The sequence below is a fragment of the Rhipicephalus microplus genome, unplaced genomic scaffold (genome assembly GCF_043290135.1).
Source record: "Rhipicephalus microplus isolate Deutch F79 unplaced genomic scaffold, USDA_Rmic scaffold_16, whole genome shotgun sequence".
In the NCBI taxonomy this organism is placed as follows: domain Eukaryota; kingdom Metazoa; phylum Arthropoda; class Arachnida; order Ixodida; family Ixodidae; genus Rhipicephalus; species Rhipicephalus microplus.
This window is the reverse complement of record NW_027464589.1, coordinates 13,082,761-13,103,031: the sequence shown is the minus strand read 5'-3', so window position 1 is coordinate 13,103,031 and position 20,271 is coordinate 13,082,761. Positions and strand designations below refer to the sequence as shown.

At 44.6% G+C, this 20,271-nt stretch overlaps 1 protein-coding gene across 2 annotated transcripts in view; it reads right to left on the bottom strand.

Annotated features, from left to right (window-relative positions):
- Positions 1 to 356: 356 nt before the first annotated feature.
- The window catches only part of LOC119166686 (uncharacterized), a 293,532-nt gene continuing 273,617 nt past the window's right edge, over positions 357 to 20,271 (bottom strand). The window contains exon 9 of one of the 2 annotated variants that reach the window (XM_037418005.2): positions 357 to 2,370. In XM_037418005.2, coding sequence (XP_037273902.1) covers positions 2,206 to 2,370 — 165 coding nt within the window. In that variant the 3' untranslated portion in view covers positions 357 to 2,205. The remainder of the gene's footprint in view (positions 2,371 to 20,271) is intronic. The other variant, XM_075883399.1, reaches the window with a different exon arrangement.

Here is a 20,271-nt window from a genome sequence, read left to right as displayed (position 1 = left end):
GTTTGTAGCCTTTTATGAGTCTGCGAATTAGCTACGTGCACTGAAGTTCGCGACTTCACTAAATATATCATTGGAGATGAAACGGCTCATAATAGATTGCAGCTTATGCTTCTGATTTTTTGTCTGTTGTGGGGAAATAAAACACTCAATGGCTGAAGCATTCATTTAGGACATTTGGTATGTCGCAGTAGTGGTTTCAGTCATATTCGTTCCTTTCTGACGACGAAAAAAATGAAATGTGAACAAATGAACGAACGAGCGAATAAATGAATGAATGCGATTCGTTCAACTCCTGTGCGGTGGACAACACCACAAAGACGCAAAACCATTAAGCTGTGAAGCTACAGATTCCCTAATCAGGAAGTATACATTTTATTGGCAAACATTCTTTAATAAATAGTGCACATATTCTACAATAAAAACTGATTCCAGGACAACTGACTGCTCTTGGTATACCATGGGAATATCAGCCATGAGATCGAGAACAGAATGAAAACAATGGTAAACTAAAACATTGAATGTTATCCTTTTAATGATTTGATGGCATGAGACCACAGTATAGAATGCTTTAAACACGAAGTCAGCGAAGTTTTTTCTATGCTCTGCAGATGCTACAGATTGCGACCAATAGCACGTAAATTGATGGTTTGTAGTGCATTCTTTCCTTCGCATCTGTGCTTTTTTTGCCTTGTTTAGTCAAGGAGTACAGCAAGCTCATTAGTTGCCTTCCTAACACAGAACGAACGAGCCTTACGGGCTATCGTCGGCTTAGCCTGCAACAGAAAAATATACGATCTATTCATGTAAAAAATACCCGATTTGACCACCTGTATGAGTATGAGCTTATATGTTTTTTTGTTTTCAAACTCGAAACAAGAGATTCACTTATATCTAGAACATGGTGAACTTAAAAATCAGCCGATTTTTTGGACACTGGACATTGCGTATTTGCGCTCGCACGAACAAACTGTGCTTTTGGAACAATTTCATGTGTACCCTTAAACTAAGTAGGTATAAAATACATCGAAGGATATCTTTTGCTCCTTGAAACACAGCAATAAAACTGTTATCGCGAATGTAGCCTTTTTTAAGATGTTTAAAAATATTTGCCCTGCCCTTTGAAATTGCTGAATTATCGTTTTTTAAATTTTGTTTTGCTGTATGCATTTCTTTTTTCAATGGTACTACAATAGAATGAGATGAACTTATCTTGCTAGTGTTTAACGGGTAGTTGGCATCGAGTTTCTCTCATGCAGCTTTATTCGCCATCATCGTTGCTTAGTATGACGTGTAAATGCGGTAATATTGAATTGAAAATTTATTAAAAATGTCTATGCACTTCCTACTTACTAGTGCTTGCATATGTGATTCCGATAAGAGACCACTGCAAACATGTTGTCGTAGAATGTTACCTGCACGCCCTCAACAAAGTCTCATGCTTAGATACAGCTTTTCTTTGGCAAATGTTTGTCCATGAAATGTGCAATTGGTTATGGCCCACTGCGGAGAAAATACCTAACGTCGATTATTCTGCGATTATTCTGTCAAGCCTAAGTAAACAAATTTTTGGGGCTCACAAGTTTAGATTATGGCTCAATCTTTGGGAAGGAAAGCATATCAACGCACTAATCAGTACAGAAAAACAGCAACAAATATGAATAGGATGCCACCATGTTCCCGTTGTTTCCAATTGTATGTTCGCAATCGCTTGATGGTCGTCTCAGCCACAAATAAGTTTGTAAAAGCGGCTTAAGCATTCGTCACAATTGGAGGCTGCTTTCTTACATCCTTCATCTTGCTTATCTAAGTGCTTTAGAAATGACTTACAATTTCTAAAACTGACTCTGCATTTAGATACCATGCTTATTCACGCGGCCACCATGGCAGTGCGAATACGCCGCACGTGACATATTCTACTTGTGCCTTTACCAACGCGTGATCAACAGTATTTATTATGTGATGTGACGCGATATAAGATTGCCATAATGTCACATTTGTGATTTCTATCCATACGCGACAGTACTGCATGGTTGTCTGGACCAGCAACACGGCTTCCAGCTCTACGCATATTGTAGGTTTCTTGATGCCCGAAAATGATTTGTCGCCTTTCAGGAACTCAAGACGCTCGGAACACTTGGCACACGGCCAAATCTTCCACGCTAGGGTTGCGTGGACGGCAGCTCCGAGCGAATCACTGGTGCGTCCTTATTGGAGCCCGGTGATGACGCTGTCTATCCAGTCGCGGTATTGCGCCAGGTTGACATACACTCCCGGCACGCCAGCCTGTCCGCATCCAATGCCCCAAGAGACAAGTCCGACGGCCTTCCACAGACCGTTGTACTCGCACACCAGTGGACTGCCTCCGTCACCCTGTGAGGGAAAAAAATATGAGATAATATTTTATTATGAGCATGTCTTTGCGTTCAAGCAGCTTCATAAGTGTGTAGCATGGATATATGGCACACGCACCAGTGAAAAAAGAGAGGGGAAACTGTTGGTGCTCGCTCCGCTTGACAACTGGTTTATGAAATACTTTGGACTTATACAGAAAACCTGAATCGGAGTGTGCACATTAAAATATATGGCAGCTTACAGAGCACGGGTGCTTGAGATGCTTCATAGACACAGCAATAAACGATCTTCTTTATATTGTGAAGTGCTGGTAATTATATATTGTACGTAAATTCACCCGATATTGAAATTAGGCTGTGTCTTCTATTCTTCAGCACACGCCTACAAAATTACAGCACTGGTACTTTTGGAATGCGAAGGGTTAGGATTTTACTAGCAGTTCGTACCTTCCTAAAAAGATATGCATCTCCACAGAAGAGGTCACAATATTGTCACGACGCAGACACAGCAGAAGTCCGATATAGAAGAGCTCACTTTAATTAAAATGAAAGGCGCTCGTACAGAGGACCGGGCAAGAGCTTCGTCTTCCTTTCTGGCTGCGCAAGCTCTGCGGGTTGAATGTGGCATTTGCCTCCCTCCAGCAAGAGCATCGTCCCGAGGCTCGGATACAGAATACGCGGTGTATGTAGTCGACGTATTATGCAACTGGCTCACTGCAATACGGCTTCATCCGCACAACGTGTACGATTTCTGATTTAGCTGCCGCGCCTCCTCAGCTCGTTGGGTAAAGGCTTGAACATCCGTATCTGTATCATTGCAGTCGTGCAGCAACATGGCATCAAGCATTGTCGTCACTTCACGGCCATCATCATCATCATCAGCCTGACTACGTCCACTGCAGGACAAAGGCCTCTCCCATGTTCCGCCAGTTAACCCGCTCCTGTGCTTGCTGCTGCCAATTTATACCCGCAAACTTCTTAATCTCATCTGCCCACCTAACCTTCTGTCTCCCCCTAACCCGCTTCCCTTCTCTGGGAATCCAGTCAGTTACCCTTAATGAGCAGCGGTTATCCTGTCTACGCACTACATGCCCTGCCCATGTCCATTTCTTCTTCTTGATTTCAGCTATGATATCCTTAACCCCCGTTTGTTTCCTAACCCACTCTGCTCTCTTCTTGTCTCTTAAGGTTACACCTACCATTTTTCTTTCCATTGCTCGCTGCGTCATCCTCAATTTAAGCTGAACCCTCTTTGTAAGTCTCCAGGTTTCTGCTCCGTAGCTAAGTACCGGCAAGATACAGCTGTTATATACCTTCCTCTTGAGTGATAGTGGCAATCTACCTGTCATAATTTGAGAGTGCTTGCCGAATGTGCTCCACCCCATTCTTATTCTTCTAGTTACTTCAATCTCGTGGTTCAGATCTGCGGTTATTACCTGCCCTAAGTAGACATAGTCTTTTACAACTTCAAGTGCACTATTACCTATCTCGAAGCGCTGCTCCTTGCCGAGGTTGTTGTACATTAGTTTCGTTTTCTGCAGATAAATTTTAAGACCCACCTTTCTGCTCTCCTTGTCTAGCTCCGTAATCATGAGTTGCAATTTGTTCCCCGAGTTACTCAGCAATGCAATGTCATCGGCGAAGCGCTGGTTACTAAGGTATTCTCCATTGACTCTTATCCCTAACTGTTCCCATTCTAGGCTTCTGAAAACCTCCTGTAAGCACGCGGTAAATAGCATTGGGGAAATTGTGTCCCCCTGTCTTACACCCTTCTTGATTGGTATTGTGTTGCTTTCTTTATGAAGCACTATGGTAGCAGTTGATCCCCTGTAGATTTCTTCCAGAATGTTTATATATACTTCATCTACGCCTTGATTTCGCAGTGTTTGCATGACGGCTGATATTTCTACTGAATCAAACGCCTTCTCCTAATCTATGAAAGCTATGTATAGTGGTTGGTTATACTCTGAGCATTTCTCTATTACCTGATTGATAGTATGAATGTAGTCAATTGTTGAGTAGCCTGTTCGAAATGCTGCTTGTTTCTTTGGTTGATTGAATTATAATGTTTTCTTTACTCTGTTAGCAATTACCTTTGTAAATAGCTTGTATACTACAGAGAGCAAGCTGATCGGCCCGTAATTCTTCAAGTCCTTGTCATCTCCTTTCTTATGTATTATGTATTTCTTATGTATTTCTTATATATTCACGGCCATAAAGAAGACTAAATGGCATGCTTCGTGTTGTTTACTGCTGCACCGTATCATAGGCAAACGTCACGTATTGTAGAACGTCGTCCCAATTTTTATGATTGACGTCGATGTACATAATCAGCATATCAGCAATTATCTTCTTGAAGCGTTCTGTTAAGCCGTTGGCTTGTGGGTGTTAGGAGGTAGTTTTTCGATGCGCCGTTCCACTCAGCTCAAGCACTGATTTGAGGAGCATGGCCGTGAAAGCGGTACCTCTGCCCGTTATTATAACTCTAGGAGCACCATGCCTCGAATGATGTTATCAATGAAAAATCGTGCTGATTCTACTGCGGTTCCACTTGATAAAGCCTTTTTTCTGCGTAGTGAGTAAGATAGTCAGTGGCGACAATGATCCACTTGTTTCCAGTATGTGATGTCGGAAATGGTCCAAGGGAGTCCGTTCTGAATTGTGCAAAAAGCATGGTGGGCACTTGAACTGTTTGCATTAATCCGGCTGTAGCTTGTATACTACAGAGAGCAAGCTGATCGGCCTGTAATTCTTCAAGTCCTTGTCATCTCCTTTCTTATGTATTAAGATGATGTTAGCGTTCTTCCAATGCCCCGCCGCGGTGGTCTAGTGGCTAAGGTACTCGGCTGCTGACCCGCAGGTCGCGGGTTCGATTCCCGGCTGCGGCGGCTGCATTTCCGATGGAGGCGGAAATGTTGTAGGCCCGTGTACTCAGATTTGGGTGCACGTTGAAGAACCCCAGGTGGTCAAAATTTCCGGAGCCCTCCACTACGGCGTCTCTCATAATCAAATGGTGGTTTTGGGACGTTAAACCCCACAAATCAATCAATCAAATCAATCGTTCTTCCAAGACTCTGGTACCCTTCCCGTCAGGAGACACCTCGTAAACAGGGTGGCTAGTTTTTCTAACACAATCTGTCCTCCATCTTTCAGCAGATCTGAGGTTACCTGATCCTCACCTGCAGCTTTGCCTCTTTGCATGCTCTCCAAAGCTTTTCTGACTTCTTCTATCATTACTGGTGGGGTGTCATCTGGGTTACTGCTAGTTCTTATAGTATTAACGTCATGGTTGTCTCGGCTACTGTACAGATCTCTGTAAAACTCCTCCGCTATTTTAACTATCCTATCCATATTGGTAGTTATTTTGCCTTCTTTGTCCCTTAGTGCATACATCCGACTTTTGCCTATCCCAAGTTTTCTCTTCACTGCTTTGACGCTTCCTCCGTTTTTCAGAGCGTGTTCAATTCTCTCCATGTTATACCTTCTTACATCGCATATTTACGCCTATTAATCAACTTTGAAAGCTCCGCCAGTTCTAATTTGTCTGTTGTACTTGACACTTTCATGCTTTGACGCTTCGTAATTAGGTTTTTCGTTTCCTCGGAAAGCTTGCCAGTGTCCTGTCTAACTACCCTGCCTCCAACTTCCACTGCACACTCCGTAATGATACTCGTTAGATTATCATTCATTGTATCTACGCTAAGGTTGATTTCCTCACTAAGAGCCGAGTACCTGTTCTGCAGCGACACTCTGAATTCCTGTACTTTTCCTCTCAGTGTTAGCTCATTGATTGGCTTCTTGCGTATCAGTCTCTGTCGTTCTTTCTTCAAGTCTAGGCGAATTCGAGACCGTACCATTCTATGGTCACTGCATCGTACCTTGCCAACCACTTCCACATCCTGCACGATTCCTGGGTGTGCAGTCTTTATAAAGTCTATTTCGTTCTTATTTTCGCCATTAGGGCTCCTCCATGTCCACTTGCCGTTTTCTCGTTTTCGGTAGAAAGTATTCAAAATCCGCAAATTATTACGTTCTGCGAATTCTACTAGTAGCTCTCCTCTGGCGTTTCTAGTGCCGATGCCATAACCTCCTACTGCCTGGTCTCCAGCCTGCTTCTTCTCTACCTTTGAATTAATGTCGCCAATCACTATAGTATACTGTGTTTTTACCCTACTCATTGCCGATTCCACGTCTTCATAGAAGCTTTCAACTGAAGCGTCATCATAGCTGGATGTAGGCGCATAAGCCTGTACTACCTTCATCTTGTATCTTTTATTCAGTTTAATTACAATACCTACCTCCCTTTCATTAATGCTATAGTATTCCTCAATGTTGCCAGCTATGTTTCTGTGAATTAGGAACCCCACTCCCAGTTCTCTTCTGTCTGCCAAGCCCCGATAGCAAAGGACGTGCCCATTCTGTAGCACAGTATAGGCCTCATCCGTCCTCCTAACCTCACTGAGCCCTATTATATCCCATTTAACACCCTCTAGCTCCTCCAATAGTACAGCTAGACTTCCCTCACTAGATCAGGTTCTAGCGTTCAACGTTGCCAAGTTCAGGTTCCAAAGGCGGCCTGTAGTCCAGAGATTCTTAGCACCCTCTGTTGCGTTGCAGATCTGACCGCCGCTATGGTCAGTTGCTTCGCAGCTGCTGGGAACTGAGGGCCGTGAGTTATTTGACGTATGCATGTGGGAGGTAGGGGCCAGATACTGCACCAGGGTGGCCGATCCTTCTATGGTGAGGGAGTGCGTTCCCGGCGGTGGTTACCGGTGAGGCCGCAACCCAGACCTCTTAATGCAGTTCCATCTACACGCGGACTTTTTTTTTCCGGTTGGGAACTGCGCGGCACCGGGATTTGAACCACAGACCTCTTGCATGCGTGGCGGATGCTCTAACCACTACGCCATCGCCACACCCTGATTGTTATGTTCTAAAGGTAGGTTTCAGCGGTGTATCAGTCAAGTTTGTGGTTATTTTTATAAAAATGTTTTAATGAAATGGGATTTCTGCTTATTACCCCCTTAATTAAAGGTCTAGAGAAACCGGAGTTGGGCCTCCGATTAGCCTATGGGGTGCTGTTTATTGATAAATTAAGCGGACAAAATTTGAATTCGTTTGTGAGGTGATGTTACCAAATTAATCTTTTTAGTGATTAGGATTATTTTGGTCACGAAATAGTTCCGGTACTATTACTCCTGTCCTGATGAAACCTGAGCGGCGACAGGTCTACAATTAGGGCTTTGCACTGTATGAGTTAGAAGTTTCCCGGTAGGTTATTAGCAAAGTTAAAAGCGATCATAAGGGGAAAAAAAACACGTGGTTCAAGATTTTGATCTGACGGGAGTACCTTTTCTTCCGAGCAGTGAGCCACCCTCCTCCTCTGAGAGAGGGAAGACGCGGGCGCCCCACATTTATTTGCGGTTTTCGTTATATTCTTTCTAACTCTGTATCTTGCGGTTACCTTAAGCTATCAAAATTATTTTTACACGGAAAAAACCGGACTGTTGTGTTCTAAAAGAAGATATTAGCTATTTTTCAGTGGCGTTTATAGCTCCTTTTCAAAATTTGTTTTTATGAAATGAGATTTTTGCTGATTGCCACCTTAATTAGGGCCTAGAGTGTAGGGAATTGGGCCTCCTGATAGCCTATGGGGTGCGGTTTATTATTATATTAAACGGACAAAGTTTAAATGCGTTTGCGAGGTGATATTACCAATTTATTCTTTTTAGTGATTAGGCTTAATTTTGATTGCAGAATTACTCTAACTATTAAACCTAGCCTGATCAAACTTCAGTAGCGTCATGTCTACCCTAAGGATTTTCAGCTTTATAAGTAAGAAGTTTCCCGGTAGAATATTAACGAAGCTACAAGCGATCGTAAAAAACACGTGGTCTAACTGTTGTTGTTTTCACAGATTCACACTGTTTTCCGCTCCTAAAATTTAAAATTTTCGTTTGTAATAGCAGTATTTGTAGCGGTTGAACTCCTTGTATCTTCACGAACAAATAGACACCACTCTGACCCTCCTAGAACCAAAATTGCTAAAGTAATAGGCAGATATGTGCAGAGCTCACTTACATGTGCTGCTGACGCGGCCGCTCCCGTGGCTCCCTATCTGTAGAACCTTTCTACTCATAAATTATTATCAGTAGAAACCTCATTGACATTCAGAAAGACCACCTAGCACGATTAAAAATAAAGATTGTAATAGCAAGCAAGGTTTCTGTTTGCGAAGAAAGGTAGGAGGCGGTGTTGCAACTTCAGTGTTGAAATGCCCCATTGCAAAAAGCAGCGTCACTGGGTACCAGCGTTCAGCGCCACGCCTGATTATTGGCCCAGTATGGCGCTGGTACCAGTGCCTCCCAGCAAAGGTACTGGGACGCTGGAGCGGCACCGTCCCAGTACTCTGTGTAAAATGGCTTCCCAGGGATAAAACAGGGGCACCCATTTGACATAAATAAATAAATATATAGGTAAAATACACGTTAAAGAACCCCAGGTGGTCAAAATTTCCGGAGCCCTGCACTACGGCGTCTCTCATAATCATATGGTGGTTTTGGGACGTTACACCCCACAAATCAATATAGGTAAAATAACACGCACTCACAATAAAAATATAAATGAAATAAAAATTGAAAAAAATAAAGCACTGCTCGACAGGATTTGAACTCACTATCTCCTAATCTCTAAACGAGTACGCTACCCACTACGCCATTCCAGTTTTTTTCTTTATTGCCTGTTTTTCTTTACAGGTGTTCACACAGAAAATTGAATGATAAAATAAACTTGGACCAATATTTGATCAGAAGTGCTCACATTAAATTTTTTCAGGTTGCACTATTTCTCTAACATATTTAGCCAGCTGGGAGGTTCTTCTTGTTGTTCATATTCCTCAGTGATATACCGCATATTTGCAATGAAGTTCTCCCGGAGAGAAAGTATGTTCTGCTCAAGATATCTGTAAGCCATTGTGGTCTGCCAGATGCTGTGATGGCTACTTAACATAACCATGTCGTATGGTATGCCGTCGTCATCATCCACACAGAGAAAATAATTGCAATGGCTTGTAATGGGGAGATCTTTTTTCAATGTTCTTTGAAGGATGTCCCAATGAAAGACAGCGTCCCAGCAATGAATAAACACATGGTCTATTGTCTCAGGTGTTTTACAAAGTAAACAATTGGTTGTCCATGATACATTGATTCCCCGGTCCGCTAGCCACTGCTTTACAGGGAGAGTCCCGGAATGCAATTTCAAAAAGAAAGTTTTGCCCCTGCTTTAACTTTCAACCTTTTGACCCTTTGCAAAACGTCCTGTCCGGGTCCTTCATTGAACATAGATCTGTACAAGGCTGTTGGGAACAAGACATCACGGATATCCCTGTACAGATTTTTTCGCCTAACAGTGGCAAGATATTCCAGCGAAAAACGCACTTTCAAAAACTCAAAAGACTGTACAACTTCTCTCAAAAAACCAGTCACATATCGCCACATATCACTGTTTGTAGAGACAACGAAATCTCGGACGCGTGATGACAGCCTAACTTTTATCACTGTTTGCAGCAATATGTTTCTTTGATCGCGAAGGAAAATAAACCAAGAGACAACTTGTCTAAGAAATAAATGACATAAACCGAGTCTGCCATTGCTAACGGACTGGAATAAATTAGACCGGCTTGTACGTTCCCATGGCGATTTCCACACAAACACAGCAAAAATCCTGTGAAGCTTCTGTATATTGATGCGTTACATACAGACAACTGGCATGGCATACCATATTTTGGATATCAAAAACATGTTGCACACTACGCCATGCCAGAACGCGTTTGTGGGGTGGTAAAACGACTATTTGTCCTAAGAACGCGTTGTCCAACTTCATCTTTAAAAGTCGCAGAGTCAAGACCGACACGACATTTTTTTCTAAATAACAATTGCGTTTTGATTCACAGTGACGAACGGCTTCCGGGCACCGAATGGCGTGTACATATTAGCAAGAGCGCAAAGTTTTTTGAAGCATCTACATCTTAACTCTGAAAATCTCAAATTGACTGGAGGAGCAACCAAAGATTGTCAGCTGGTGCTGCGGATAGTCTTTTTTTCTTTGATAGTCGTTTCTAGCACTTGCTACTAGTCAACAAGTACAAATGATGAAGTACATGTCTTCTTTGGCAGATACCCAAGCAAACGAGTGAATATTGAGTATTTTTTTTTTCGTGCAAGCGACGATGTAGCAGTACACATCCGGCGTGCCAGATTACATATTTCCAGTTATATTGATACCTGCAACTAAGAAACCACCGAAGAAATGACTAATGCAATCCGCTCAAACGTATGCCAGTATGTTAGTTCACTAACGCGTACCAAATTGCCAACACAAAATCGCGTGTTTTTACGCACGAGTCAGTGAAGTACCGGCTCCTGCGCTCAGAAGGAAGCTTTCGGTACAGCCTACGTTGCTGAAAGCACGACACATCTATCGTTGCCGCTCCTTGTGCGGGCACCGCACACGCGGATAAATGGTCAATTTAGGCGCAGGCATGTCTAAACTGTACTTTACAGTTATTCTTACACTTTAGAATTGTGCCTACTTGAAGTAAAAAGAGCCGGCATCAGGTACACCGACGCGGGCGGCACGATAGGCCTCGCTGGGACGGGGCACTGGGTAAGGCTGCTTTCGAAGTAGCTGAGTTGCGATGCTTGAAGTTCCTGCGTTTAAGCTTCGCAATATTTCTAACAGTTACCTAAACTGTGCCTGAAGTAAGTGGAAAGTCAATCAAAGCCAGATATACATTTACGATGTGGCGATGGCAAGCGACAGCCGTTTTTCTGGACTCCGCTGGCAATAAACAGTTTGCGTACAGTGCACAGATATATGCAGGTATATCAATACCAACAATTAAAAACACCCATATAAATACCAATGAAATCCGCTGAAAACGTATGCAAGGGAGACAGTTCAGGAAGGCGCACTAAATCACCAACTGAAAATTGTGTGCTGTTACATATCAGTCGGAGAAGGAGCGGGTAAGTTCGGCCGGCAGCTTCTTGTGACAGCCTGCGTAGCTGAAAGCGCGACGTTTGATCGTCAGCACTCCTTGTGCGAACCTTGACACAAGACAAAATAGTTCATTTAGGTTCATGGATGTCTAAACTATACTTCACAGTTATTGTCACACTTAAAAATTGTGTGTGCACGAAGCAAGAAGTGCCGGTAGCATATATACTAACGTGGCTGGCACGACAGGTATAAAGGCTCGCTGGGAAGGGCACTGGGTAAGACCGCTTCCGTATACTCGGTATCTATTAAAAATTGACGTATGCTTGGTATATGTTAGGGTAGCATCTGTGCCTGCTGTCGAATCAAGCATTTTATATTCAACGACACCAAAACAAACCACTGCGCACGCTACAATATTATGCACGCTGCAGTTGCCCTGGTAGAAACAGTGCGTGCTCCAGTATTCAGCAGCGCTTGCCAGTGAAAATTTGAGGGCTTCCAGCGCTTCGAAGTGCGCACCAGTATCACAGCGGTTGAGCCGGCGCCCCTACCAGTGCGACACAGCTTTTTCCCAGTGCGCCCAGCGAATTGCCAGTGATTACAAGCACATACCAGCGTCCCCAGCGTGTACCAGTGCCAAAAAACGTACTGCACCACGCTGTTTTTGCAATTGGGTGGTCTTTTTTCAATTCGCTAACCTAATTTTACAACAGCTCGGGACTTAATCCCGGGCTGTTGGAAGGTGTCCTGGACATGTACCCAGCTCCGCTACCAGTGTCACGACGCAGACACAGCAGAAGATCGATATAGAAGAGCTCACTTTAATTAAAATGAAAGGCGCTCGTAAACAGGACCAGGCAAGAGCTTCGTCTTCCTTTGTTGCTGCGCAAGCTCTTTTCTGCAGGTTGAACGCGGCAATATGTTTTCATTAATGAGCCGATGTCCTTTTTCAACCAACAGCGGTCTAGATTTAGGCGCCCACAAGTCATCGTCGTACAGAAACGTTTAGAAAGATTATGAATTAACCTTCATGAGACGCTGGTACCAAGAACACATATTCAAGCAATAAAAATAGAATTTGACAATATATTTTCTGATAATTGCAAAAATATCTTCAGTAGAAACCTAATTGCCATTTAGAAAGACCACCTGGCAAGATTAAAAATAAAGTTTGTAATAGCAAGCGATGCCTCAGTTTGTGAAGAAAAGGTAGGAGTTGGTGTTGCAACTTCAGTGTTGAAATGGTCTTTTTTCAATTCGTTTACCTGATTTTACACCTATTTATCTAGCGAAATTACTTGAAAATTTTTTAGCATTACGGAAATTGCCTCAATTCATAACAGATGCTATTATTCTTTCAGACTGCCTGTTTTTGTGTAGTTCAATAACTGCGCCTAATATGTGCAATGATTTAAAAGTATTTTACGCCCTTGCCCCATGACACTTACGACTCATTCGCTTGGTGTGGATGCCAGGACATAAAGGTTTAATCCGCAATAATTATACAGTAGAACTTGCAGTGGCCTCGTATAATTTTCCCATAAGTTCCATAATGCCGACGCTACATTTATTGCCCTGGCACACTTTGAAAATTTTGTAATATCAGATGATTTTGAAAAATGTCGCTTGGCAACATGTGATTTTTCTCATCTTAACTACCCCTGGAAAAAAGTGATGGTGCTCCTCTAGAATGGCAGAGATATCAATTACAAGACTACAAAGCCAAGTCCCCCCCCCCCCTCTTGAAATTTTACCTACACAGGTCTGGTCTGACACAGTCTCCCCTAAGCCTCCACTGCAACGAGAGTGAATCTCTGCATAATTTCCTCCTAACATGCAGGTTATTTACAAACATAGGAAAGAGGCTGTTAAAAAAACACTCCGTAGGTTGGCTCTAAATTTATCCCTTCCAGTGGTTCCTTTTTAGATTTAGCAACAGGAAGGTTTGTGAAGCCGTATTCGATTTTCTAAAGGCAACAAAACCATTAGAATGTTAGGCTAAGGCATAAATGCACTTTATTTCAAGCCATATTAGCTTGTTGGGTTTGTATTACCTATATTTTATTTCTAATCCATCATTTACCAATCTGTTCTTTTTTTAAATATCCCGATTTAAATATCTCGGCTGGTAAAACAATTCGATCTCAAAAATGAGGCACCATTCGTTTCATGGCCGATCCTTTGGGGTGGGTTGCACAAGGAGCCTGAAGAACAACCAACCAACCAACTGGTCGGTTTTTGCCTGTGTCTTGTTTTTACTAAACGTATCTCTGGCTCACCGCTAAAAGCGTGCTACCAAGTGGTGTAGAATGCTAAACCCGTTTCCCATCCTAGAACTTCGCAAGCGAACTATACCGTCGCCATCAACGATGTCCACGGATATTGCACACCAGCTCGCCCCTCCATCTCCACTTTACCGCTGTTCCTGCGTGTCAAGTGAGCGAAACCGAGTCATCTACAACGGTACAGACCAGCAAGATTTCGAGGGCTGGCTCTCTTTCTACGAACAGGTAAGCTTCCAAAATAAGTGGCACGACAGCAACAAGCTTGGCAGCGTCCACTTTCACTTCCAAGGTGTAACGAAACTCTGGTTCAGCAATCACAAAAGTGAACTTGCCGATTGCACCACTTTCAAGGCCACCTTCGCGGACGTGTTTGGCTGACCGACAGCACGCAAGCTCCGCACTGAACAACGCTTGCTATATCGCGCCCGTCTGTCTGACGAGGGTTCCGCGTCATGTATAGAACACGTCTTAAGACTCTGCTGTCGCTTTGTTTTTGACCCATCTGAAACCACCAAGGTCAATCACATCACGAAGGGCTTCGAGGACGATGCCTTCCACATGCTGGTTGCGAAGGGCCCTCAAGCAGTTGCAGACGTCATTCAACTTTACCAAAGGTACAATTAGTTGCGAAAACAGCACATATCAACGTGACGCTTTACTTTCGGCACGACCAGGATGTCTGCATTGACCATTAGTGCTATTTCTCCACATTCAACAATACTGATGCCAAAAATCCGACATTTCGTCCGAGAGGAAGTGACGTGACAGTTGTCTTTTGCGCCCTTCTTTCCAAACATTGCTCATTCGCTCACCTCGTCACTGCGCCAAACCATCGAAAAGCAAGCCTCCTAGGCACTTCCGCCAACATACCAGCAACCACCCGTGTCCACTCCTCCGGCCTACGCTGACGTAGTGTGAAGGCAGGCAAGTGCAACGCCAAACGTTGCCGACCCTGCTCCCCCAAAAAACTTCTGCGCAACGCGCGCACCGACAAGCCCGCAACAAACTTCTACGCAACGTGCGCACTGGAAGGATCATGTCCCTCTTTACCGCCGTCCTACAACGCTTTCCAACAACCCATGGCGAACAACCATTCATTTGTTACTACTGTCGTCTACCTGGCCACGTTGAGTGGTGTGGTTCTGTCGCCAGTGCGTCCCTCGTCCAGGTATCTTTGATAATATTGGGGGACCTTTAACCTTCGCCTTTACAATTTCAACGCGATAGCGAAATCTGGCCCCTGGTGCATCCCTCAACCGCTAAGTGCACACACACACACACACACACACACACACACACAAACACACACACACACACACACACACACACACACACACACACACACTTTCCCGGCCTTTTTCGACATAGTTTGATGGCTACCCAAATGCGCCTACAAATCGCTGAATGGGCTCTGTTTCGTCGTGACACCTGTCTAACAAAATGTGTTAAGAAGACTACTTCCACTTCATGCCCTTTATGTAATGTTTTTCCAGAAGCAGCAGCGAGTAATATGGTGGTTTTGTCTTAAGACACCTGCTTGCCACGCAAACAACCTGGGCTCAGTCCTCAATGGCACCGGAAATCGCACTGTTCATTTTATTTGATTCTTTCTCAATTTTTCGCCAACGTACAATTTTTCGCTCACAACCAACGGTACCGATGCCGATGGCAGAATTTCTGTGACACAAGTTCTCTAACGCTATCGCGTTAAAAAACCTGTGGCTATGCCCACACAGAACCACCGCAAAAACTGCCTCCCCACGCTTCTTCGGAAACCCCTTTACCGAGCCGCCATGCCTCCAATGCATGCAGATAGCCCTCTCAATGCCGCCGTTCGCCTTCTTCGACGCTTCGACTTGAACCATCTGCCCATACGGAAAACTGACCATCGCGGTTGCTTAGGCAAGAACTGCGTCACTGTCGGACTTATTTCGTGCTGTGTCGGGAACTTATGAACGATGAGCATTGGCCAGTTTCGAGCAGGAAAAAAGAATGCTTCGTTTATTGAGTACTTGTATATAAAGTTAGTAAGGCAAAGAGTGTTGAAGACTGCAGAGTGTGCCCGGGTATGAGTGCCGCGCACACTCTGATCAAGTGAAGTGATCGAGTGAAGCATCACAGGACTTGAATGCCATATCGATACACAACTCTACAAGACGTCGTTTTTTGACCACTAATGAAATGGCTGTCTGTATTGAACGTGTTTCCGTTCAAGCAATAATCAGTACTGAAGCTGTTAAGTCTGTATTGCGTGAATCAATGTGTCTCAAGTTGGAAAAGTTACGAAACCGCTTTCATGTCTTTCCCTGCGTACGGCAACGGCACATCGTGTGAACCCTTATGTGACGTGCAGCTCGGCTACTCATCCAGAACGTTCTCTACGTGGTTTAATTCATTGTTTCTGCCCACAGCTCACACGACGCCATATTAGGCTGGGACTTCCTTTCTGCAGCATCATGCCTATAGGGATTTCGCCCGGGTTGAACTAGAGTTATCATTGATTTCCGACGATGATTCTGACATGCCTTCTATTTCTCGTGTCGCCGTTGCCACGGACATGGATATCCCAGCTATGTCTTCTGTTCTGGGGCTGATCCCTTGTAATCATGCTGATTTTTCGAACGTCACGTTCAAACTGTCACAAGGCTTCACTTTTCCAAAAATCTTTCTTCTCCCGTTTGCTCTTCTGATGGTTAGAAACACCTGCGTAACCAATTTTGCGACGAATCGCTTTTCAGTAGCAGCAACATTTTTCTGTGGCGAATGCATCGACCGCCTTCAGGACATTGCATTTGCGCCAGTCAATTGCTCGATCACGCAACAAGCCTTCAGATCACCAGTGTCACTCCCGCTCTCACGTCCACCACCTTTTCTCGAGACGCCTTCCTTCCAATAATAGATTCGGACCTTTCTGTTTCTTAACAAACCCGACTTTTCACTCTTCTAGACCGCTTGCGGGTGCCTCTCTCTCGAGTTCAAACAAATTAATTTGTGCCGAACATTTGCAATCATTTGTGGTATCAACTCTGGCACCCATGCACCATTGCTTCAGTGTCAATACCGGAGCTGTCACGCTGAACGCTTAGCTATTGACGATCAAGTGTCTCATACGCTCAATCATGGCGTTATACAGCCATCCAACAGTTCGTGGGCCTCCTTGGTGGTACTCGTCAAAAAGACGGACGGGAGCATCCGCTTGTGTGTTGATTACAGGAGTCTCAACAAGATCACGCGCAAGATGTTTATTCGCTCCCTAGAATCAATGATGCGCTCGACTGTTTGCAAAGAGCAGAGTTCTTTCACCCGCTGGACCTTCGAACTGGATACTGGCAGGTACTCATGGATGAACTTACCCGCCCCAAGACTGCGTTTATAACTCCGAGTGGCTTGTACGAGCTTAACATGATGCCGTTCGGACATCGCAACGCCCCTGCCATGTTCAAACGTTTGATGGACTGTATACTACGAGGCCTGGAATGGCATCTGGATGACAACGTCATTTTTAAAGACTTCAATTCCCATTTGCTTCGCCTCGCAAGTATTCTGGAATGGCTCACAGATGTGAAGCCCCAACTCAATTTGTAGAAGTGTCAGTTTGTCCCCTGTAAGCTCGTCATGTTAGGGCATGTTATGAACAAGGACGGTGTTCTACCTCACCTGCCAAACTACGGGCCGCCACCCAGTTTCCTAAGCCATCGACAATGAAGAAATACAGAGCTTTATCTGCTTATGTTCCTACTTTCATCTATTCGTCCGTAATGTCGCGTCTGTAGTAGCCGCATCAACATGCCTACTTTTGACAGCAAAGGCATTTCGGCGTGGTCTTCCGCTGGCGACGACACATTCGCAAAACTACGCCATCTGCTTATATCTCCCTTTATTCTCCGTGACTTAGATCCTTATGCCCCAACCAAAGTCCCCACCGACTATAGTGGAGTCGCCTTGGCGCTATTCCTTCTCAATGCAAGCCTGGCTTTGATGACTACGCCTTTTCCTAGGCAAGTCACACTCTTCCTAGGGCTGAAGAGAATTATTGAGTTACAGAAAAAGAATGTCCGACCATCGTTTGGTCAATCGCAAAATTTCGACCCTACATAAATGGCCGTCTATTTAATGTGGTGTCTGATCATCACGCCATGTGCTGGTTATCATCCCTAAAAGACCCATCTGGTCGTCTAGCTCAATGGGCATTACGTCTCTAAGACTATGATATCCGCGTCGTCTTTAGGTCAGGCGGCAGAAATTAAGGTGCCGATGCTCTTTCGCACTCTCAACTTCCCCATGAATTCGAAACCGCTTCTGCTTACAGCTCCGATGATGCGGCGCTTTCATACACTTACATGTCTTAAAAGCAGCGCTAAAACACTTGGATAGCCTTTATAATGCAGTTCGTGTCTCAGTCGTTCGTGGTACCGCCGCTCGTTCAGTGTGACGCACACCTAGACATTCAACCATCTGGGTCATTTCACATCCGGACATATCACCATCCGGATTCAGTGCTCTATCATCGCAGCTACCTTTCTGACAGTCGCTAGTGGTTGCTAGTGATTCCTCGCCATCTGCGTGCCGATATCTGCGCTTCTTTTCACGCAGACGCCCAATGCGGCTATGCTGGTGTGGCACTAACATATGCCCTCCAACTGCGGTACTACTGGCATGGAATGTACTGCTTTGTCCGACAGTACGTACCTTCTTGTTCAAAATTTCTACGCCAGAAAAAGCCACCGCACATAGTCAATGAACAACTTCAATCGTTACCTTGCCCCTTCCGGTCATTTTACCGCATCGGAATTGGCTTGTACGGGCCCTTTTCCTCTACACAACTGACGGGAACCGCTGTGTGATTGACGCTATTCATCACTTGATGCGCTATGCTGAAACTGCCGCGGTGCCAAAGGCCCGATCTCGTGAAGTTGGTTTACATATTCATCACAAGCTTGTTCTTTGCCATTGCGCACCTCGTGAGTTACTCAGTGACCGCGTACGTGCGTTCCTCTCCGAAGCCTTAGAAGCTCCTTCTTGTGAATGCAACGTTTTGCATTGAACAAGCAACGCGCACCATCCACAAACCAAGGAAATGACCGAGCGATTGAGCACACATTGGGCGACTAGCTATCCAGGTACATGTCTGCTGACCGCAGGAACAGAAACCGCGTACTAACGTTTGTCACTAACGCTTATATCAGCACAACTGAGTCTTCGACACGATTCTGATCATTTTTTTTTCTCTACGGGCACGAACATTCTTTATTCATGAACACTATTTTTTCTGTATCGCCCGGACTCTTCCGCATTCACTACTCTATCTGAAGTCGCCACTCAAGTGGAAGAATGAGGGCAACTCGCATGTTCTTTAACCGCACAAGATCTAGCGTACCAGAAAGACCGACACGATGAAAACCTGCCTTCATCCGTCATAATCACCTAGAATTTCGTTATGACTTTGCATTCTGTCAGCTTCTCCTGGCCGTTCCACAAAGCTACAGCCGAACTGCGAAGGCTCCTACCGAGGGATACGTCAAGCTTTCCGGTCAACAATGTAGCTCAGCACCTTCAACCATTGACAGATTGATGTCATCACTGCCACGAGACTGCTTATGTTAATCTCTTGAAGCCGCACTACAGGACCCATCAGCCATACCCATTCCATAGGACGCCAGGATGGCTTCTTTTTTGGGAGGGAGTGATTTTCAGCACGGATGTATGGCAAAGTCAAGAGAACCAGCGAAAGAAGAGAAGGAGGAGTTCTGTTATTGCTGCTCGCGCTCGCCCGCACGACAACTGTTCAGTTTTAACTCTGCGATTTCTTTAATAAACGTCTCTCGGGCTGATTACTAAAAGCGTGCTATCAAGTGTAATATTTACAAAACAATAAATTTTGCAGAAAATTACACACGCCTAAAGTATGGGAATGTCTCAATCATCCGGCTCGGCTTGTGCACCTATTATAGAAGCTTTGTCAAGGTTTTCTCACAGCTCGCCTAGGCACTAACGCAGCTCACGAAGACAACGTCGAATTCATGTGAGAAACGTTGCATGTTGAAGCATTCAAGAAACTGAGAGGACACCTGCAGACCCCTCTGATAGATGAGAATTTCGACAAAAACGCTGATACATAAATTCACACAGGCGAAATTAGTGTAGGTCTGAGTGCCGTTCTTGTGCAGAAGAGTAACTAAGAAGAAAGGGTTATCAGTTATGCTAGCTAGTCGCTATCATAGGCAGAGGCCAACTATTCTACATCAGCGAAGGAGTCAATTGCCATGATCTGAGCTACATCAAAGTTCCACCCCCAATTTTACAGCGGTTCTTTCAAAGTTGTGAGGGACTATGACGCCTTGTGCTGGCTAGCTAACTTGAAGGAGCCTTCAGGTCGTATGACTCAAGACTTCGACTTCACCGTTGTTTACAAGTACGGACAAAATCCCTCTGACAATGACTGCCTGCCTCGTGCCACCACTCACCTACCAGAGATGAAAAGGACAGTTCCTGCTTTTTGGGAACTTTGAGCATCGATGAATTCGCTGGGTGACAGCGAGCCGACCGTGAAGTCAAGGGCCTTGTAGGATGCCTCGAGGGCAAAGCTGCAGTTGTTTCAAAGGCATTCAAGCGTGGACTGGCGTTGGTTTTCATGC